The sequence below is a fragment of the Candoia aspera genome, chromosome 2 (assembly GCF_035149785.1).
Source record: "Candoia aspera isolate rCanAsp1 chromosome 2, rCanAsp1.hap2, whole genome shotgun sequence".
NCBI classification, from domain to species: domain Eukaryota; kingdom Metazoa; phylum Chordata; class Lepidosauria; order Squamata; family Boidae; genus Candoia; species Candoia aspera.
In genome coordinates this window covers 122,697,777-122,721,103 of record NC_086154.1, presented here as the reverse complement: position 1 = coordinate 122,721,103, position 23,327 = coordinate 122,697,777, and the positions used below count along the sequence as shown (strand labels likewise).

The window sequence follows — 23,327 nt, the reverse complement described above, 5'->3', positions numbered from 1 at the left end:
TCCAGTCATGTATTGCTGAAAATGAATGGCATGTTCCTTGGGGGGGGGACCACAAACACATATACACACCGGAAGAAACATATTTATAGCAGATTATTCTGCTGCAGTAGTTTTAGAAAGATTGTTGTTGAAGTTATGATGGAAGTTGTTGAGAGATTCATTTCCATGGGTCTAAATGATTAAAATATCAAGTAAAGGGGGAGGAGTTCAAGGGGTAATAGTTAAGAAAATATTGTTTTACATCAGCCATGATGATGTTGGCTTATTGAGCATGTGCCATTGTGCCATTGATTTCAGATGAAGTAGTTATGTGTGGAATTTTCTTGGCTAACCTTTTTACAAGGTAGGTTGCCAGGTCTTTCCTTAACCCTCCCCATTTGTCTGGGCTTGGGACTGGCATGTATGCTTGGCTGAACAAGTGTACATGGCTGGGTTAGAATCAATCAGAATTTGCGCTAAGCCCATTAACATCACCGTTGTCCAAGTTTATGCTCCAACAACTGATGCAAATGAGCCAAAAATTGAGGATTTTTATGCCACTATTGAAGTTACACTGAGGACAATCCCAAAAAAGGACATTATTTACTTACTTGGCGATTTTAATGCAAAAATAGGCAACCAAACAGAGGCAGGAATCACTGGAAGTTTGGGGCTGGGAGAAACAAATGACGCAGGCAATCAATTGGTACAATTTTGTCAGGAAAACCATTTTCGAATCATGAATACATGGTTTGAACAGCGTTAAGCATCGTTTATACACATGGACCTCTCCTGATGGACTATATCACAATTGATGTCATGAGTAAGGATGGCGAGCAGGGGGCTCCCATCCAGACTGTCAAGTGCATGCGTAGCACTGATGAATTGTTCAGCCATTCAAAGAGACACAGATCGGGACCGCCTTAACCCTTGGGGGTTATATGTCTGGGTTTTCCCACGCTTCTTCAGTTTGTTAGGATTCCTGTTAAGTACTAGCAATAAATATTAGAGACCAGTTCCATGTCTCAGTGTGTTTCCTGGTTGTTAGGACAATCAAATAGGCTATGTCCTATGCAATCAACGTTGCACCAGCTCAGTTCTTGCAGTCAAAACTTATCCAGGTGCAGTCTGTGGCTCAGACCATGAACTGCTGGTGGCCAAGATCAAAGTCAAACTCTGTAACATCAAGAGGACAACACCACCAAAAAAGTTTGACATCACCCAAACTCCTTCCACATATGCAATTGAAGTTAAAAATAGGTTTGAAGTTCTAGACACTGCTGAGAAAATGCCTGATGAACTATGGCAAGAAGTTAAATTGCTTGTCACAGCAGATGATTACATATCATGCAAGAAGGTAGAGAAAAGGTGTAGATGGCTCTCAGAGAATACCATCCGAATAGCCGAGAAGAGAAAGGCAGCTAAAGCAGTGGACAATCATGAAGAAGTAAAAAGATTGAATGCTTTCCAAAGGGCAGCAAGGAAAGATAGTGAAGTTTACTGGGAGAAGTGTTACAAACAATTAGAGGAAGATTATACAAAAGGACACACTAGACATGCTTTTGCACTAATCAAAAGAATTCGGGCACTGTTCAAGGCTTGCAAAGGTATCATCAAGGATAAGCAAGGAAAAGAATTGTCTGACCAACAAGGTGTCAAGAATAGATGGCAAGAATATGCGGAAGAGCTGTATGCTACTAGTATAGAGGAACAACATCAAAGAGAGGAGGATAAGGAAACAGAATTAGAACCAGCCATCCTTGATGAAGAAGTCAGGTGGGCAATGAACCAACTGCCAAACAAGGCCCCAGGAGTTGACAACATCCCTGCAGAATTGCTAAGACACCTACTGCAATTATCAGAGCTCTGTGCCAGAAAATGTGGGCAACGAACACATGGCCACATAACTGGAAACAATCAGTGTTTATTCCATTGCCAAAAAAGGGGGATTCAATTCATACCGCGCTGTTGCTCTCATATCTCATGCTAGCAAAATTCTACTGAAAATCATACAACAATGCCTGGCTCCAGTCATCGAAAGGGAACTGCCTGATATCCAAGCTGGTTTCAGACGGGGTCGTGACACCTGTGATCACATTGCAAATGTACGATGGCTAATGGAAAAATGTCATGAATTTCAAAAGGACATTTATATGTGCTTCATCGACTACAGGAAAGCTTTTGATTGTGTTGACTATGACAAACTGGAGAGCCCTAGCAGACCTTGGGATGCCACTGCATTTGGTGAAGTTGGTAAAATCACTGTATGTAAATCAGGAAGCCACTGTACGAACTCAATATGAAGACATTGTAATGATTGCCTACCCTAATAGACTCAGACTCACAAGCAGGAACTTAATGATATCTGATTTATTAAAGAATAGTATGCAAATACAGAGAAAGCTGAGAATGAGCAAAAGCGCGCCAAATACAAACTAAAAACCCTCGGTGCAAACGTAATCCCTCCCCTCGCCCAACCGTTTCAAATTCCCCACCGCAGGTGCTGTTAACAATTTCTGCTGATGTCCTGGGAAGAAAACCTTGAACACATGAAATAACCCAAACACATTCCACTCAGCCGAATACAGATAACAAACCCAGGAGAAGAATCCTCCTCCCCTCCCAACCGAAACACGCATCAGCAAGTTGACATGCGAAACGTTACGATGTACCATGCACATTGAAACAGGGAACATGACAGACATTGATTGGTTCAAGATCGAGAAAGGTGTGCGACAAGGTTGCATTCTGTCACCTTCCTTATTCAACTTGTATGCCGAAGTGATCTTCAGGAAACTAGAGCTAGACAAATCAAAAATTGGGGTAAAATTGGTGGAAGAAACATCAGTAACCTTCAATATGCGGATGATACAACCCTCCTCTCAGAAACCCAGGAAGGCCTAATGAGACTCAAAGAAGAAAGTGAGAAGTTTGGCTTCTTTCTGAATATCAAAAAGACCAAACTCATGACAACTGCAAAGAATGGAAACATCAAAATAGTAATTGATTGAGAGGAGGTGGAATGTGTGGAAGAATTCACCTTTTTAGGATCACTGGTCAATCAAAATGGCAAATGCAGCCAAGAAATTAAATGCCGAATCATGATGGGTTGCACGGCAATGATGAGTATGAATCAAATTTGGAAAAACAAGGATATCAGCTTGACGTCTAAGTGTAGACTAGTCCGCACTAATGTGTTCCCTATAACTGCATATGGCTGTGAAAGTTGGATGATGAAAAAGTTGGATAGAAGGAAACTTGATTCATTTGAACTATTGTGTTGGAGGAGGCTCTTGCGCATCCATTGGATTGCAAAGGTAACAAAGTAGTGTTGAAGTGCATAAAATTGGTCATGTCACTAGAAGGAAAAATCACAAAACTTAGACTTAGTTACTTCAGTCATTTTCATGAGATCAACATCGTTGGAGAAAGATGTTATGCTTGGAATGGTCAGTGGCAAAAAATGAGAACTCCAGAGAACATGCTGGTTGGATGTAATCAAAGCAGACACAGGCCAAAATATAAAACAACTGAAAGAAGCTGTACAAGATTGGAAATCATGGAGAGAGCTGGCTTATTGAATTGCCAAGGGTCGGATACTTCAATTCGATTCGAGTTATGTGTAAGTATAAAGTCATACAGTCTGGTAGCAAGATATGCGATTTTGGCATCTGATGAAGTAAGGCTTATGAAAGTTTATGCCTTTTAATAAAATTAGTTAGTCAGAAAAAGTCCCACCAGACTCCTGATTTTGTACTATTTTGGGTAGCTATAATAAAAGCATTATCCAACTATAGATTTTGGATAATTTTCCCCATGTACCACTTTTTTAAAAAACCAAGTTTGTAAACTTTATAAGTCATTATTGTGTTTATCAAAAGAACAATATCGGTCTCTTACCGAAAATCAATCTCTAAAACCTGCTGGAGACTGCTGTTTTATGGTCTGTATGGAGCACTGTGGGCGATCCCAGGTCCTCTCCTTTATCCAGAACCAATCTGTTCGTTGGCTCCTCGTTCTGCTGTGGTTGTCGACTCCACTGAAAGCGAAGCTGTCTTCGTTCTGCCGTTGCTTCCCCAGAAGTCCAATCCCCTCCATTCCAAAAATGTTGTTAAAGATTCAACAACCCTTTCTCTAATATCTTCACCAGGTTCCTCTGGAACAGCTCTCAGTCTCAAACAAAATTCTTTCTCTCTTAATTCCAGTAGTGCCACATCATCTAAATCATTTTCCATCTCTTGATTTATTATTTTTGTTTTATTTTCCAAAATTTCCATTTTGTCTTTAATTTGCTTAACTTCTTCACTCATATGTATTACAGATGCTTCAAAAATTTTATTCATCTTTTCTTCCATATTTGCAAATCTTCGTTCATTCTCCCTTCAAGAGAAGCCAAATCTCTCTTAACACTGATGCTGTAAATTTCTTCCACAGTTCTTCAAACATCCTTTGTAAAATGTCTGGTGTAATCCTGTTTTCTGTTATTTGCTGTTAACAATACTCTACTCCCTTCTGTGATTTTTGCTGCTTTCCTGCTAGTAGCTATTTCTCTTCTTTAATTTGTAATCCAGAAAAGAGAAGTAAAAATAAAAGAGAAGTCCCCCCCCCACTTTCTCTGTATCCTTAACTCTTTAGTCCCATTAGGTACTCCATAGTTCTATAGTCACATGATCTTTCACAACTTTCCCTTATCTGTTTAATGAAACCAACCAGTTGTCCTTTTTAGCAATTTTAAATAGTCCTCGTTCCCACAGAGGTATGTATTATTTATTTAATTAATTCAAAAGCAATATTCCAAATTTAATTGTCCCCTTAATCCATTTTAAACATTCTTAATTCAAAATCTTGGTAAGCTTTTTTTCTTTTAACTGTTTTTAAATCCTTTAAAATTACTTTTTTTGCTTTTTACTTTAATCTGTATTGAAGGATCACTCACTAGGTGGTTTAGTTGCTCTGCTGCTTGGAAGATCTCTGTAACTTTTAGAATTATTGTACAGATAGTCCTTGACTTACAACCACAATAGGGACTGGCAAATTCATTGTTAAGCAGTGTGGTCATTAAGCAAGGCATCACATGACCACACCCGATTTTATGAATTTTTTGCGGTGGTCATTAAACAAATCACTATGTCCATTGAGCAAACCATGTGGTTGTTAAGTGAATCACGTGGTTCCCCATTGATTTTGCTTGTCAGAAACTGGCCGGGAAGGTTGCAAATGGTGATCACGTGACCCCAGGATGCTGCAACCATCGTAAATACATGACAACTGACAAGTGCCTGGATTTTGATCACGTGACTGTGGGGACACTGCGACAGTCGTAAATGTGAGGACCAGTTGTAAGTCACTTTTTTTCAGTGCCATCATAACTTCAGACAGTCACTAAACAAATGGTTGAAAGTTGAGGACTACCTGTAACCCTGACATGCACTAGAAAGTGGAGTGGGCAAACCCAGTGTCCTTAATCAGGCTCCTCATGAGGCTATGAGCTTAGTCTTTCTTCTTTGGCTCCCAGCACTCTACTCAAGAGTCACCTACAGGGTCCCTCCAGATCCTGCAGGTTTCCTTCCTCACAAGGAGCTGCGTTCTGCAGCCCAACTGGGCAATCTTCTGGCTTTTCCTTGTCTGGAGGAGCTCTGTTGGCTCAGGCTTGCTGCTCAGTTGTCAGTCTCCACCTTGGCAGTGTTTCTACTTTTTGATGAAATGTTAGTCTGCCATTTTTTCCACCTGGAAGAAATTTTAAGACTAAATAATAATAAACGTCACCAATCACCAAAAGTCTGGGCTGGCAAGGAGTCTGGCACCAGATCACTACCTCAGCTTAATTGCAGCAGCAAAGGCTGTGTGGTGCTACTGTGGCAAAGGCTGAGCAGGAGCACTCCGTGACAGGAGCTCCCCCTCAGTCTGAGCTGCAGCAGTGCTAAGTGAACTTGTGCCTTTTCCCCAGACAGCAGGCAGGCAGCTTTGCATTGATAGCTGACCCGCTCCAGACCTCAGAGCCTGCAGTGCATGAAAGAGCACCTCTCTTCAAAACAGGTTGAATTCATTTCTCTCCTTCCTCGAGAAGAAGTTTAATTTCCTTCCTCCCTTTTAAAAAAATGTTAGTGTAAAAAAATCAGTGGAGGGTTCTGGCATGGCCAAGTCAAAACCTGGATCTAAATCCCATCACTGTTTTGAAACAGGCTGTGCGTGGAAGAAACCCTTCAACATCACACAGCTGAAAAAAGTATGGGAAAAAATTCCTCCCAGTCGATGTCAGACAGTTACAAGAAATGCCTACTTGAGGTTGTTTCTACTAAAGGGCAAGACCAGGTATTAGAGCCAAGGGTGCACTTTTTCCATGGAAGGAAATGGCACACCTGTTAATTTTTCGTTGAATAAATGATTGCAAAATCAATTTTTCATTGATTTTTTTGTTCGATTATATCAACTTTAACTTTACATATTGGTTGAATGAAGATAAAATATTGATATATCCACATATATTAAAAAAGAAAAAAACCTTACATGAAGTGTGCTTAACTTTTTCACATAACTGTATACTAGGCAGCAGAACTTTGGAGAGCTTGTGGATGGGATATGCTTCTCTTTGAAGTATTTTTTTAAAAATCACAACATTAAAAAAAACAATTGTCTTGATTAAATATCTTAGGAGGATTGTATGTTATTTAAGGAAAGATGAAGTTACACATGACACAAAACAGTAGTGCCTCTGCAGGTTTTTTCTTTTACTGGGGATTTTAGAATGGATAATTTTCTTGAGAACCCAATCCGTTGTTTAGATCAGGGTTTCTCAACCAGGGTTCCATGGAGCTCTTGGGTTCCATGAGAGGCCACTAGGTTCCCTGGGAGATCATGATTTATTTAAAAAAATATTTCAAATCTGGGCAACTTCACATTAAAGAGGTAAGTAACTTTATTTTTAGTTGAAGAACACTGTTAATGCATATATACAGGCCTACACGTGAAACGAATATAATTATTTTGTAACTTCTGGCCTATATTTGAGCCTGAATGTGCAGGGGTTCCTCAAGGCCTGAAAAATATTTCAAGGGTTCCTCCAGGGTCAAAAAGTTGAGAAAGGCTGGTTTAGGTTCTCTCAGATCAGTGAGAGAGTAAAAATAGCTTATTAATTTCACCTTCAAAATATTACTAATGAAAGGCAAGGACAGAATATTAAAAAGTGAACATTATTTTAAATGAATAGGACTAAACGCTTTTCTTTTATGCAAACACATGCTTTTTTAATTTGATACCTGAACAATTAAACGCTTCTCTGCCTTCTAGGGAGAAGGAGGAGCATCTGATTCAGGTGATGGAGGCACAGAGACTGCAGGCCCAGCAGGCTGATGCTGCCCTGGAGGAGTTTAAGCGGCAGGTGGAGCTGAACTCGGAGAAAGTGTATGCAGAAATGAAAGAGCAGGTGAGGAGGTCATGGTGCCAGTCTTTCCGCAACTATCTCTCTCAGCAGGAGAGCATGTTCTCATTTTATATTGCTAGAAACGTATTTCACTTGATTTTGGAACATCAAACTCTTTCACTATGTAGTAGCTTTGCCAGGGAATCAGAAGAAAAGATGTCGGCAGTTGATTGATCTTTTAAAACAGAATTTTCCAAAACTCTCCATAGTTGTATTACTGAATAGGATATTTCCAAATCAATAAATTATTAACTTATATCCTGTTTGGGTGTTGTGTTTTGCAGGTCATTGTTTTATCTCCCTCATTTTCTAAAACCCACCTCAGCCCTTCCCTCCAACTATCTTTCTGAAAAATATTATTTGGATTTCTGAAGTCAGTGTTGCTAGGATGCATGTGTGGTAGTGGAATAATGTCAAACACATTCCATTTTTTTTAATTACTAAAGCCCCTTGTATTTCATTGCAATCTTGCAGACTAGGTAAGAAACAACATTTCTTTTAAGGGGATCATCCCTTTTGAGATAACTCCCCTAGGGTAAATAAAAGAGACAAGAAAAAACAATAAATGTTTTTTAAAGTGTGATAGTTATAGCAAATAAGGTATTTTAATAATTATAAAAGTGCAGGCATGGCCAGAAGTATTGGTACCCCTCCATTTTTTCCCCAAAGAATCCCAATTTGTTATCATTTTCATTTGTTTTATTATTTATAAGAGAGCCAGTTTGGTGTAGTGGTTAGAAGCACCAGGCTAGAAACCAGGAGACTGTGAATTCTAGTCCTGCCTGAGGCACAAAGCCAGCTGGGTTACCTTGGGCCAGTCACTCTCTCCCAGCCCTAGGACAGAGGCAATGGCAAACCACTTCTGAAATCTTGCCAAGAAAACTGTAGGGACTTGTCCAGGCAGTCGCCAGGAGTCAAGTCTGACTCAAAGGCACCGAACAACAACAACAAGAATATGTTAAGTCATACATTGAAAGTAAAGTGTCTGCTCTATGGACTATGGAATAAAGAATAGTGGATGTCATTTATTTGTCTCAGTTTCAACTTATTTTACAGGAAATTGAGATTTTGGGGGTGGGGAAGTAGAGGAGTACAGTACTTTTAGTCACATCTGTATTTGAAGTCCTGTTTGCCCATTACTTTCCAAAAGTTAGTGGTGATCATTATTAGGTAGCCCATTTCAAGCAGTTAAAATATGTAATGGACTATCTAGTATATACACTGCTTGACATATTGTCAGAGTTATGCAGCTTTCTCAACCAGCACTCTGAATACTTGAGGCTAGTGCGTTCTGGATGGGGAGGAACTGGCTCAGGCTCAATCTTAGTCTGAATCAGCCTACAGCATCATTTTGATTTTCAACCCCCTCCCCTTGGGTGTCTGCAAGGAGGCAGTCAAAAAAGTCAGTCCCGGTTGCCATCATTAACTGAATCCCATGATTGCTAGGTGAGGCAACTTCCTGCCGGCTTCCCACAACCAAAGTCAGTGGGGAAGCTGGCAGGAAGTTGCAAGTCCCAGGCCAGTGGCTGCTGCCAGGTGGGAGAGGGTGTGGGGGAAGATGCGAGGAGGTGTACGAGAGGTGCCTGCGGGTTGGGGAGGGTGCGTGGGGGTGTGTGATAGGTGCTGCGTAGGTCAGGGAGGATGTGTGGGGGTGCAGGTCAGGGTGAGTGCAGGGGTGTGTGCGAGTAGCTGGTCCAGCATGAGCACAGAAGGGCTGGGGAGGGTGCGCATAGGGGGGAGACTTACCCCAGCAACTTGCAACTTTCCCTGCCCACTTCCCATTGACTTTGCAAATGGTGATCATGTAATCACAGGGTGCTTGGCAACTGATCATAAGTGCGAATGGGTTGCCAAGTGCCTAGATCACGATCACATGGCCATGGGGGTGCTGGTACAGCTATAACGCTGAGGACCAGTTGTAACCACCATTAGTTCAACATAACTTTGATTGGTTGCTGAACGAATGAAGACTACCTGTATAAGGATCCATTGACTCAGAAGGAACTGCTCTCTGAAGCTTTTCGGATGATTGCTATTAAGCTTGGCAGACCTGCGTTAGACCGTTTTGTGATGAAAGAAGACAACCAGTTGTCTCTCTTACAATTAAGATGCCCATGTGCAGAAGCTGTGGGAACATGACTGCTATGTTATTCAGCCTAAAGAAATGGTGGTTCCAATTAGTGGTGGTGGGATAAGAGAGAGCAGCCTAATGGCTATTCCTTTGTGTGTGGTGCAAGTCTTGTTCCCCCCCGCCCAACTGAAAATTTTCATGAAGGCTCAGGGAGATGTAATTTGAAGGTTTGAAGTTTATTATCAATACTGTCACAATACTCAACATTGCACCACTACTTCAGGCCAGACTGGTGATTTAATTGAGATCGTGTCTCAGTGCCAGAGGCTATGAGAACAGGCTTAAACTGAATCGTAGCAAGATGGAGTTAGTATTTGTCTGTTGGGGTACTCTATCTGCTCCAGGAGTTTCTTTGGATGGCATAGTACCAACCCTGACACAGTGAGTATACAACTTGGGGATTCTTCTGGAGTCATGGTGTCCTAACAGCCAGGAACCACGCTGAGACAAGGAATAGGTCTCTAGTGTTTTATTACTGCTACATTAGACAGAAAATCCTAACAAACTGAAGAAGCGTAGGAAAAACCCAGACAGATAAACCCCAAAAGTTAAGGCTGGTCTGATCTGTGTCTCTTTGAATGGCTGCTTAACTCCTCAGTACTACGCATGCGTTTTCCCCCCTGGATAGGGGCCCCCTCCTGCTCACTATCAGTACTCATGACATCACCCTCCCCTCCAGATTCACATTCCATTTCAGCCCCGTCCCTTCCAGAGTTCCTTCGTCCCTCCAGGGTCTCATGAGAGTCCATCTCCCCCTCCAAGCTCCCATGGGAACTGGGCAACGATGGAAATTCTTCAAAGGAAAACTCCTCCAAGGACGAATCAGTGCTGCTCTCCAGGTCTGATAACGCTTCTGGCCCAGGTGGCTGCTGCTGGAAAATAGCTAGATAATTAGAAGATTCTTCCCCCCTCCCCCTTGGGAAATGCAAGCCGGAGGTGGAGGGCTGCGGCTCCCCCTCCTCCTCTCGCTCTGGCTTCAGAGCCTCTGGCGGGGGTGGAGGTTGCCAACTTACGAACTCCTCTGCTTGGGATTCCTCTGCTTGCTCAGTCAAGTGAGGAATCTCTGGTAGAGTGCGAGGCTTGGGTTTGTGAGGGAAAAGCTGATGGAATCGTTGAACCAGTGCTGGTGCATGCACATCTCTGGCATTTTCCCACGTGCACTCTTCCTCAGGGTACCCTTTCCAGTGTATTAAATATTGGATGCCCCTTCCCCTCCTCCTAGAGTCCAGAATTTCCTCAACTTCGTATTTCTCCTCCCCCTCCACAATTACTGGAGGTGGGGGGGCATTTGTGATCGTAAAGTACTTGGGAGAGGGTCTTTGGCTAGCAAGTCTCTGTGAAAAACTGGATGGATTTTCATGGATGCTGGCAGCTTTAAGCAATAAGCCACTGGATTTATCTCTGTACCACAGTGAAAGGGCCCACAAACTTAGAGTCCAACTTCTTGGAGGGTCTGGTAGAGTTCAAAAACTTGGTAGAGAGCCACACTTTGTCTCCTACTGCAATCGCTGGCCCCTCTTGTCTGTGAGCATCTGCAGCTCTCTTGTAAGCACTCTTTGCCCTGTTCAGCTGCTCCTTTAACAACTCCTGTGCGGCTTGTTGCTCTTTAAGAAAATCAGTTGTAGCTGGAACAGTTCCCTGCTGGGAGGAGGTGGGCAACACCTGAGGGTTAACCCCGTAGAGCGCTTGGAAAGGAGACATCTTGGTAGAGGATTGCACAGAGTTGTTATAAGTAAATTCTGCCATGGGGAGCAGGGCTGGCCAATTGTCTTGCTGATAAGTGGTGTAACACCTGAGATACTGCTGTAACCATTGGTTAATTTTCTCAGCTTGCCCATTACTAGCTGGATGATGCGATGATATAGGTGGATCTGGACCCCTAATGACTGGAAAAGGGCCCTCCAGAACCTGGAAGTGAACTGAGGGCCTCTGTCACTCACCAAGTGATTCACCATGCCTCTATACCTAAAAACGTGGTCCGTAAACAACTGCGCTGTGGCTGGTGCAGATGGGAGGCCCTTGCAAGGAATAAAATGCGCCATTTTAGTGAAAAGGTCCACCACCACTAGTATGGAAGTCAGCCCCTGGACCGGGGGTAAATCCGTGATGAAATCCATGGAGATTGTATCCCAAGGCCTACTGGGGGTGGGTAGGGGTTGCAAGAGTCCTGTGGGCTTCCCTGGGAGAGGCTTGGCTCGTCTACAGGTATGACAAGAAGCAACGTAACCCTTTATGCCTGCAGTCATCTTAGGCCACCAGTAGTCTCTCAGAGCTCTATGGAGAGTTTTGAAAACACCTCCGTGGCCTACCGTTTGATGGCCATGGCAAAGTCTCAGTACTTCTTCCCTCAATGAGGGGGGAATGTATAATTGCCCGCTATGCCAGAGGATCCCTGCCTCCACATTAAAGGGAGAGGCAGTGTCTTGCGGGCCCCTCTGGAGGTCATCCATCCTGGCCCTGGCATATGGGTCCTGTTGCTGCTGAGCTCTGACTCTTGTAAATAGGTCCTCTGCTTGTCTGCCTGCTGCTAAAATCTCTGTCTGGTTCCCCCTCATAGACTGGTCAAAGTTGTGAGGTTGTAATATGATAGCTTGTACCTCCTGGTGAGTAGCAGGGGTTGCCTGAATGGATCGAGACAGGGCATCTGCCAAACAGTTGTGCGCCTCGGGAACATAAGAAATAACAAAATTGAAACGGGAGAAAAACTGGCTCCATCTGATTTGGCGTGGGGTGAGGGATCTGGTGTTTTGTAGAAGCTGTAAATTTTTGTGATCGGTGCAGACTTTCACAGGAAAGGCTGCAACTTCTAGCCAGTGCCTCCACTCTTGAAATGCTGCTTTAACTGCCAGCAACTCCTTGTTAAAAACTTCATAGTTTCTCTCTGCTGGTGAGAGCGTGCAGGAGAAAAATGCACAAGGGAGCAACGCATTCTCTATTTTGTTAGTATATTGCAATAAAACAGCCGCAATAGCAAAATCTGAAGCATCTGAATGCATTATGAATTGCTTCGTGGGATCAGGGTGCTTTAAAAGCGGCTGGGATGCAAAGAGCTGCTTAAATTCTTGGAAGGCTGCTTGCTCCCTCTCCCCCCAAATGAATTTTGATCCTTTCTACAAAAGCTGTGTGAGGGGTTTAGCCCTGCCACTAAAGTTTTTTATGAACCGCCTGTAGAAATTGCAAAATCCTAGATATCTTTGTACTTCTTTAACATTTCGGGGAGGTGGCCAAGAGAGAATTGCCTGGACCTTAGAAGGATCCATGGATATGCCTTCTGTTGAGACTTTATAGCCCAGGAAATGTAATTCAGTTAAATCAAAGGCACACTTCTCTAGCTTGGCGAACAGCTTGTTCTCTCTCAGTCTTCGTAAGACATTACGTACATGGGTTACATGAGTTGTAGCATCCTCAGAGAAAATTAATATGTCATCTAGATAAATGACCAGATACTTATCTAGTAAATCAGAGAAAATTTGATTCATAAATCTGGAAAATATGGCTCCTGCATTAGACAAGCCAAAGGGCAAAACAAGGTACTCAAATTTACCAAACCTGGTGTCGAAGGCAGTTAGATATTCGTGCCCCTCTTTCATCCAGATCAGATTGTACGCATTCCTGAGGTCCAACCTAGTAAAAATGCGTGCTTTCTGTAAGCGATCCAGCAGATCAGAGATTAAAGGCAATGGATAAGTTTCTTTTTTTGTTTGTTTATTTAAAAAACTGAAATCGTGGACCACTCTCATGGGTGTCTCCTGGGTTGCAGGTGCCAACGGGTCAGGCTTCTTTGGTATGAAGAAGGTAGGAGCAGACGCTGGGGAAGTAGATGGTCGGATGAACCCCTTTTGGAGATTAGAATCCAAGTAATCCTTTAAGGTGGCTAGTTCTTTGGGAGACATGGGATATTGTTTCCTTGCTGGAATCCTGGCTCCTGGTATCAACTCAATGGTGCAATCACAGTCCCTATGGGGGGGTAGTGCTGTGGCCTCTTGTTCGCTGAAAACGTCTGCGAAATCTGCATACTTGGCTGGCAAGTGGACCCCACCCCCCTGCTTCTGTGACTGCATTGGTTGCTGGAGAGCGTGGAGCGGCTTGAAGCTTTTGGTGCTGGCATTCCTTAGCTGGGAAGGAGATTGCTCCCGTAGTCCAGTTTAGCAATGGGTTGTGGATCCTCAGCCAAGGCGTGCCTAGGATTACAGGCACATTAAGCGATGCAGTAACATAAAGCTGGATCCACTCAGTGTGGTCTCCCGTTGTCAGTTGCACTGGTTCTGTGAGCCTTCTAATCGGTCCTGCCTTGAGGGGCTGGCCGTCAGTGGTCTCCACTTCTATGGGACATGGCAATTCTCTGGTCGGGATGTTGAAGTCTTGTACAGTCTGCACATCAATAAAATTGGTTGAAGCTCCGGAATCCACAAGGGCCTCTAGCTTGACCTGGTGCTCTGGGTTGACGTGCATTATTACTGGTAAGTAGTAAAAGGATTGCCTGGAATCCTTGGAATGAGCCCTCCTTAATTGATTGATGGTCTCCCTGCTGAGCTCTGTGGAGGGAGACTGACAGAGTTTCCCTGGTTGGAAGCAGAGGCGGAGATGGCTCTTGTTTCAGCTGCTTGCCCTGGGGGTCTTACTGAAGTTGCTTGGCTTCTCGCTGGGCAAGCTCTCACCATGTGCCCCTGGGCTCCGCAGTAAAAACAGAGGACTCTCTCTCTCCTTCTCTGCCTCTCAGCCTTGGAAATAAGCCTCCTGCTCGACCCGATCTACATCGGCTCCTCTGGTCCTGAGTGAGTGGATGCCACGGAGAGAGCTGGAAATCCTGGAAGCGCTCTGAGGGCCCTGTTTCTCCCCGGCTGCATCTGTCTGAGCTCTTCTAGCCTGGTATCTATGACCACAGACAACTGATATAAGGCTTCTAGGTTAGCTGGTGTTCCCTGGCGCACTAATTCATTCTTAATTTCTTCATCCAGCCCCCGTTTGAATTGGTCTTTTAATGCACTCTCATTCCAGTCCAGATCTCCTGCTAACAACTTGAAATCAGCAATGTAGATTCCCACCCTCTTGTTACCTTGCTTGAGCTTCCGAACTTCCCGGCTGGCAGTGACCTCTCTGATCGGGTCGTCAAAGTGTGCTCGGAAACCTGCCAAAAAGTTCTGGTAGTCGTTGAGAATTGGGTCGTTGTTCTCCACCATGGGAATAGCCCATTTGGCTGCTGGTCCCTTTAGCAGACTTAGGATGAAGGTGACTCTGGTTCTGTCTGTGGGGAACTCTGCCGGTCTGCTGTCGAAAAACAGTGCACTGTGTGAGAAAGGTTCTCAACTGTCCTGCTTCTCCTCCAAACTTCTCTGGTAGACTGCCCTGTGATCTCAAGACTACTGGCGGAGCTGCTGCTGCTGCTGCTGGTGCCAGTTGTGGGTTAATCGGAGCTGGTTGTTGTAACTGCTGTAGCATGGCTGCTTGTAATGTGTTGATCTGGAGATCTACTTGTTGTTGATGTTGTTGCAATGCTGCTGCCAGTTGTTGGATGGCTTGCCGAATTTCTTGGTTTTCTGAAGACATTTCCAAATGTCTCCCCTTTAAATTCTTTGTTCCTCCCTCTTTCGATGGGAGTAGGAGTTTGTTAGGATTGATGTCCTAACAGCCAGGAACCACGCTGAGACAAGGAATAGGTCTCTAGTATTTATTACTGCTACATTAGACAGAAAATCCTAACAAACTGAAGAAGCATGGGAAAAACCCAGACATATAAACCCCAAAGACTAAGGCGGGCCCGATCTGTGTCTCTTTGAATGGCCACCTAATTCCTCAGTACTACGCATGCGCTTTACAGCCTGGATGGGAGCCCCCCGCTCGCCATCCTCACTCATGACAGTATGTGAAACCATGAACAGGTCTTTTCTGACTATACATATGATTGTTTAGATAGTAACTCTCTTTACATATATATGTTGCTTTTCATATTAAATAGATGTATATGTAATAAAACTTCCACATACTTATATAATAAATATAATGATGCCAAGAAAGACATGATTTCCAAGATAAATGCCTTTGAAAGAACACTGATGGAATGCAATAAAATGTTTAGCACTTTAAGACCTACTGTTTTTGTTTCAATAAATAGCACTTTAGGCGTTTAGATTTTAGCAGGTGTAAATTGTTCTTCAATGGTATAAGATCCTCATACAAATCAGATGAAATTTAAAATGCTTTTTTTTAATGATCTGTGTTTATCTCTTGTCACTTTACTGATAAAATATCTTTGAATCCCATTTCTAACTGTCAATAGATAATTTTTAATATTTTGATGGTGTGGAAACAATTATCTGCTGTGTCTGTTTTGAAATTATATATTCTTGCTTGCTTTGTAGATGGAAAAGGTAGAAGCAGATCTTAGCAGATCAAAATCTCTCCGGGAAAAACAGTCAAAAGATTTTTCCTGGCAGTTGGAGGAGATCAAGCAAAAATATGAACAACAGGTTAGTTAACTTTAAGAAAATGATTCTTAACATTTTCCACATTATACTGTCTTAGCTGTTCCCTTTTTATCAGTGATCTTGGAAGCTATTGACCTGTTTTCAAAGTGGTTCGTTAGCCTACTTTTTCAACTTTCTTCCTCTTTTTTTTTTTGTACTTGAGCCAATCATTTTAATGTATCATCAAAGTTTTTATACTTTCTGGTAATACAGAAAAGCATGTCTTCCTATAATAGGAATGAAATTATTTCCTATATACGCTCCTCTGATTTTCTTAATTTTCTTGCATAAGTGATGAAACATTAGCTTCCTTGTTAAAAATATTCCATTTACCTATGAGGGAAGGGACTTGGGGTCAGAAGAAGAAACAGGAAGAATAAGAGGGGCAGGGAATGACAGTGCAATAGTCTTAGTGCAACAAAACATTTTAGAGTCATTTTAGTCCATCTGAATATACATGCAGTTCAACAAAGAACACAGATAATTTAAGCTGGGTGCTACAGTATATTGGGATACTATATCTATCACCATTATAGAGATGAGCAGCTTACTTTTAGGTTTTTCTTTTTCTTCTATAAATATGGCAAAACAAATGGTCCTTAACAAAGGTAGAAAAATGGCTTTGAGTCTGTTTGATATTCATTATTGATGTGTAGATAATAAACTCATCATTTTTATAAGATACAAATGCTTTTTTTATTATAAACATTTATTACAGAAAAGCATTTCATAAGATCATCATGTTGTTGTTTATTCGTTTAGTCGCTTCCGACTCTTCGTGACTTCATGGACCAGCCCACGCCAAAGCTTCCTGTCGGTCGTCAACACCCCCAGCTCCCCCAGGGACGAGTCCGTCACCTCTAGAATATCATCCATCCACCTTGCCCTTGGTCGGCCCCTCTTCCTTTTGCCTTCCACTCTCCCTAGCATCAGCATCTTCTCCAGGGTGTCCTGTCTTCTCATTATGTGGCCAAAGTATTTCAGTTTTGCCTTTAATATCATTCCCTCAAGTGAGCAGTCTGGCTTTATTTCCTGGAGGATGGACTGGTTGGATCTTCTTGCAGTCCAAGGCACTCTCAGAATTTTCCTCCAACACCACAGTTCAAAAGCATCGATCTTCCTTCTCTCAGCCTTCCTTATGGTCCAGCTCTCGCAGCCATATGTTACTACAGGGAACACCATTGCTTTAACTATGCGGGCCTTTGTTGTCAGTGTGATGTCTCTGCTCTTAACTATTTTATCGAGATTTGTCATTGCTCTTCTTCCAAGGATTAAGCGTCTTCTGATTTCCTGACTGCAGTCAGCATCTGCAGTAATCTTTGCACCTAGAAATACAAAGTCTTTCACTGCTTCTACATTTTCTCCCTCTATTTGCCAGTTATCAATCAAGCTGGTTGCCATAATCTTGGTTTTTTTGAGGTTTAGCTGCAAACCAGCTTTTGCACTTTCTTCTTTCACCTTCATCATAAGGCTCCTCAGTTCCTCTTCACTTTCAGCCATCAAAGTGGTATCATCTGCATATCTGAGATTGTTAATGTTTCTTCCAGAGATGTTAACTCCAGCCTTGGATTCCTCAAGACCAGCTTGTCGCATGATGTGTTCTGCATACAAGTTGAATAGGTAGGGTGAGAGTATACAGCCCTGCCGTACTCCTTTCCCAATCTTAAACCAGTCCGTTGTTCCGTGGTCTGTTCTTACTGTTGCTACTGGGTCGTTATACAGATTCTTCAGGAGGCATACAAGATGACTTGGTATCCCCATACCACTAAGAACTTGCCACAATTTGTTATGGTCCACACAGTCAAAGGCTTTAGAATAGTCAATAAAACAGAAATAGATGTTTTTCTGAAACTCCCTGGCTTTTTCCATGATCCAGCGGATATTGGCAATTTGGTCCCTAGTTCCTCTGCCTTTTCTAAACCCAGCTTGTACATCTGGCAATTCTCGCTCCATGAACTGCTGAAGTCTACCTTGCAGGATCTTGAGCATTACCTTACTGGCATGTGAAATGAGTGCCACTGTTCGATAGTTTGAACATTCTTTAGATCATCATAAACTGTGACAAAGTATATAGAAATTTCAAACTGATTCCCATTAAAATCTTCTATGATACTATTTTTCCTTGTCTTTATTCCAAAAGCAGACTTTGTTTTTTCAAATCTCAGACTAAAGATACAGTCATATTGCTCATGGGCAGGTGTCCTAGGGATATAGGTTAGATTGGATCACTTGTCTTGAGCAGAGTAAGTTATCCAACTTCAGTGATGAAATCCCATCTTAGATACTCCCTGCCTTTGCAGAAACTTGCGATTTTAGAGATACAATGTCAGGATAAAATTGGGAAATGGTGAATGGTTCCTAATTCTGTAGGTCTCTAGATGTAAGTGAAATATACGTTATGTTGAACTGTGTTTAAATAATCCCTTCACTGCTTGTGAGGGAAGGAAATGTGTTGAAAAGAAAAAGACTGGGGAGGGAGAACAATCCAAAAAGCCACTCCTACTCTCACTGCTTTTGGTAGGGCCCTGGATTTTGTTGGGGCTTTCAACATTTGAGATGGAATTATTACAGTTCAGTCTCTTCCTTCTTGTACATTATCTTTTTTGGCAGGAAGTTACTAAACAACTTTATTGGAAATCATTTTTATACTTAAGGTTTTTCATGCTCTCTGTAATCTTGCTTCTGGCTTCTACATTTCCTTTTTATTAGTGTCAGAATTCATGTCTGGTACTTAGAGTTTAGATCATAACAGATCTTTATATTTTGAAGGTTGTCATGCCTTATCACAAATTGTATACATTCCAAATGCAGATTGAAATAGTCTGTTACAATGAAACACTAAGACACAAGAGCTAATATCTTGCTCTGCCTTATATACGAGCACTGACTGCCTCTACCTCTGAACTTTGAAAAGAACTTTTTTGTTACCTCTATTTACTTCCCTACATAATCACAACCGTTCACTACATACTTCTGCTAATAATGGGCAAGCTTCTTAAAGCTGTCATGAAAGAACTCTTCAGTCGGCTCTTGATAGTCCTTTCCACCTCTTCATTTGAGTCAAACAGATGCCACTAAAGTCTTCCTTCGATTCTGAGAAAAGGTGAAGTTGCATGGTGCCAAGTCTAGACTCTATGGCAGACAGGGTAAGACAGTGAGATCCAGTCTTGCAATTGCTTGGATGGCTCATGAGGTGTAAGATCTGGAGTTGTGTTGCAGCAGAATTTCCAAACTCTGTTTCATTGTTATTTCAGAGTTTTGAGTGTTGCAATGTAGTACTCCAAGTTGATAGTGGTGTCACTTCAGGGAAATCCATCTGAATATCACCATTTGCATTCCCAAAAAATATAATCATGAGTTTTCCTGTCAAAGCCTGGGTTTTGATCCCACCCACCCCCCGCCCCCCGGTGAAGCTTTGTGATGATTTTCCATGGACTGACATTTGGTCTCTGGATCATAATCAATGGCGCAGGTCATCCACTTTGTTCTTGGTGACACAATCCTTAAATTTGTTGGCCCAGTGACATACAGTGCTCCTGTCAACATAGTCATCACCATAAATAAGCTGCTTTCCATAGTGAATTTCAGTTGGAGGGGTTCCTTCTCAATCAAAAATTCAATCACAGTTCATTGCTTAAAGCAGCCTGATGCGTATTCATTGAAGGCTTCCATTTCATGAATAATAGCAACACAACTTTTTCTCACAGCAACTTCCTATCAACTGCAACCACAGCAACAAACTGGGACTATGGTTTGGCATTACCTGTGTAATAGAATATAAATTATAAGTTTTATTTATTATAAGTTAAAAGTTCTAGTTCAGCAATTTATTTTCTTTGCAAGAGATATTGTTTCATTGAACTTGGGCTTTACTTAATTGCATTAATTGCATCCCACCCATCAAGCCTATAGAAAAGAATGTCCCTGAGGATAAGTGAGTGTTCCATAAACAGACTTCCTGTCGTAGACAGCTTCTGGTGCTTTGTATCTTCCCTCCTTCCAAACTGGATTTTGCTGTGCATTTTCTCTCACTTTCCCATCTTTGAGGTGTGAGTTGAGTGACTGCCTAAGCTACAGCAAGTGATGCATACCAGTGCATCAGTTGTCCATATCCTATGATGTTCAGAAAAGGCTCCACCTCACTCCCTCCATCCTCCATGTAGCATCTTCATGAAACTGCTGAGTAAAGTCATCTGGGGGTTGTTATTTTTCCTTTTCAGAATCAGTTAGACTGTGGTGATGCTATTGTGAGGTTTGAGTCTGACTGACTCTGAAAACGAAACTCATCTTGAGCCAGAAGGGGAAAACGAAACTTATCAGGAGGGAATTGGGGAAATAGAAACCAGGAGTGACTCAGCAGAGTGGGAGAAATCAGAGAAGCTGATTGGATGAACTTCGTAGGGAAGTTTGAATCCTCCAATCAGTGCTCGAGAGAGCAGAGAAATGCGTGAATCAAAAGGCAGACTGATTAGCTGCAGAGGAAAAACGGTGTGGAAAGGATCACTTTAAAAGGCATGCACGCCAAGAGTAAGCTGCCGGAGACTATCGATCCTTTGAGCTCACAGCATCTGCAGAAGAGTCCTTACTGGAGTCGGAAGCCTTGCCTGTAGTCAATGCGGAATAAGAGCCAGCTCCTGCTGTCGCAGACCTGCTTCCTTCACACACTGCTCCAGTTGATCTTGCCGTTCCAGCTGAGCACAGCCTTGCGTCCAGTTCCAAGCCTTGTCTCACTGTTCCAGCCTAGTCCAGCCTTGCCTCCAGATTTGAGCCTTGTCTTGTTGCTCCAGCCAAGTCCAGCCTTGCTTCCAGTTTCAAGCCTTGTCTTGCAGATCCAGCCAAGTCTAGTCGTGTGTCTAGGTCCAAGCCTTGCCTTGCCATTCCAGCCAAGTCCTGCCTTGTCTCCAGATCCGAGCCTTAACATGATGCTCCAGTCAAGCCTTGCCTAGCCTCCGTTGTCTAGCCTAGTCTAGCCTCCGCACCCAGTCCGAGACTTGTGCCTCAAGCCGCCTCCTTGCCATGTGCTCTAGCTACACCGGGTCTTGCCGCCTCATTGAGAGGATTAGCTGAGTTCTGCCTTGCTGTTTTGCCACGATCTCCTTCTGTGTCTGAATCTGCAGTCTTGCCTTGTTACCCTCCACTCCCTGGGTGGACTTGATTGAACTGCACCGCTTAATCTATTCTAAGGACTTTCACTGTTGTAAATAGTTATTTGTAAATAAAGGATTTAATAGTAATTCTGCCTGGCCGTCTCATAGTCTGAACAGGACAGCTATTCTGGTGCTTGGCGGGGTAATAGATTGGATGAGGACCTAAAATCAGAGACTCAAACCAGTCAAAATGAGCCACTGCTGGTAGATGAGTCCCAGACTGAATGAAAAGGGCTCAAGCTTCAATGAATTTAATTTGTTTGTGTTGTCCAATTGTCAAGTGCCCACTTGTCAGGTGACTCTATGGGGATAATAAGGATTAGAAATATAAACTACAAAGGAAAGTGATGTAACAATAAAAAATGATAAAATGTGCTGAGGGGCCAGACACACAACTCACACAATTAGGCCAGTGCCTGGGGAAGGCGTTTTAAAAGTTGGCAAGGTTGGGGCCAACTGAATTTTGAGAGTTTAATTCTGAATTCTGTGTTATACTATTCCAGAAAAACAAGGTCTGGATTTTGGCAGATAAGACACCTTCTTTATTTTGTATCTTGGAGAGAGAGAGCTTTCTCAGTGGTGGCCCCAAATCTAGAATGCTTTCCCAGATGAGGCTTCCATAGCCTCTTCATGGCTGTTTCTTTATGCACAGCCAAGACTTTTCACCGTAGGCTTTTCTTTCAGTCTTTAAAATGTATCTATTTAAGGCGAATTAATTTAGTCCCTGATGGTGTTTTTTGTATTGCATTTCACTGTATTTTAATTTTATGGATTATTGCACTGTGAGAAATAAATCAGATATTTAAATTACATATTCTGAGTAATCAAATGTAAGATGTGACGTGCTTATTTGTTCTGTATTTCTTATGTGTTGGACACACAAGGGAAATAGGTCAGAAAAAGCAGAAAAAAATTAATTGAAGGATTTACTGTGTAGCTATAGTAGAGATGGATGCAATTTATTACCAGCCATGAAGATTGTGCACTGTCTCTTAGATACCTTTCTGGCATAGTGCAACAGGAATATGGTTGGTAATGATAATGATTTTGTCAACTCTAAAAACAGGGGTAACTAGAAACATATTTTCCAATCTTCAGAATAAACTCAAGGAAACTAAATAAAGATAGATCTTTGCAGGGTAGTTTTTTTTAAAAAAAACATGATGATGACAAAATACACTCTTTTACAGACAGCAAAGGAGAATTGTATACATGATTTCCAGTTGAAGATGCAGTAGATTATCAGGAATATAACTGCAAGCTGTTTAAATCTTTAAGCTCTGCTACCCCTGGACCTATCTGTGTCTGGGAGGTAGATTCTAATGTTTTATCTCTGGGCTGGACAATGTTATCTTTGTCTCTACTGTTTGTCTAGGACTAGTGCCTTCAGAGGTACGAAACAGAATGCAGTGCAGCAAGATATATCTATCTGAAAAATGATTTGAAATACATTGCTAGCCATGGTTGTTAGTTAACCATTTTCATATACCATTTGTGCAAGTGATAATCACTTTGTAACTTCATACCTCATATTATTGAACATAATTTTTGTATATATTTCATATTTGTCATATTTTAATTCTCCTTTCATCAACTATTTTGGAAACACACATACATAAAAATATCCAAATGCCAGACACATCTTTTTGGCCAGTGAGATGTGGAGCTCGTTAGCATTAGGGATGAAAAGGAACAGGCATACTAAAAATAATTGCTTCATAATAGCACCAGACATTCTGCTGTTTTTCACCTTTCTCCATGTTTGCTGGATAATGAATTAGTGCAAATAAATTTGCAGGAATAGAAGGTCAGAGCAACAAGTACGTGGGTCAAGAAAAAAACAATAACTAGTGTTCTAACTTTTTTTTTTTTAATCATATATCTTAGTAGGCAGTGGAATGGGCAAAGCTCAGAAGCTGCTAATAGGTACTGGTGGTTCCTATTTCTTATATTTTGGTTTCTACAAATCAAGTATTTATCATTTCTATGATTAACAGTTGGTAGTATTAAACTATCCCTCTCCATTTAAATATAAAATGTAAATCTCCTTGTCATGCTCAATTCCTGGTGACATGCCCATTCATGTAGTTTTGGCAAAAGAAAGAAAGCATACTTCTGCTGTTGCTTTCTTCTGGGTTTCCCCCCCCCCCCCCGCAATCTAACCCATAACCATGGTATTCCCTGGT

The 23,327-nt window shown here is 42.2% G+C and overlaps 1 protein-coding gene across 7 annotated transcripts in view; it reads left to right on the top strand.

Moving 5' to 3' along the window:
- CEP112 (centrosomal protein 112) overlaps nt 1-23,327 on the top strand; it is a 259,583-nt gene that overhangs the window by 82,375 nt on the left and 153,881 nt on the right. For all 7 annotated transcript variants that reach the window (XM_063293475.1, XM_063293478.1, XM_063293477.1 and 4 more), the window contains 2 exons: nt 7,267-7,402; nt 15,890-15,997. In XM_063293475.1, the coding sequence (XP_063149545.1) occupies nt 7,267-7,402; nt 15,890-15,997 (244 nt within the window). The remainder of the gene's footprint in view (nt 1-7,266; nt 7,403-15,889; nt 15,998-23,327) is intronic.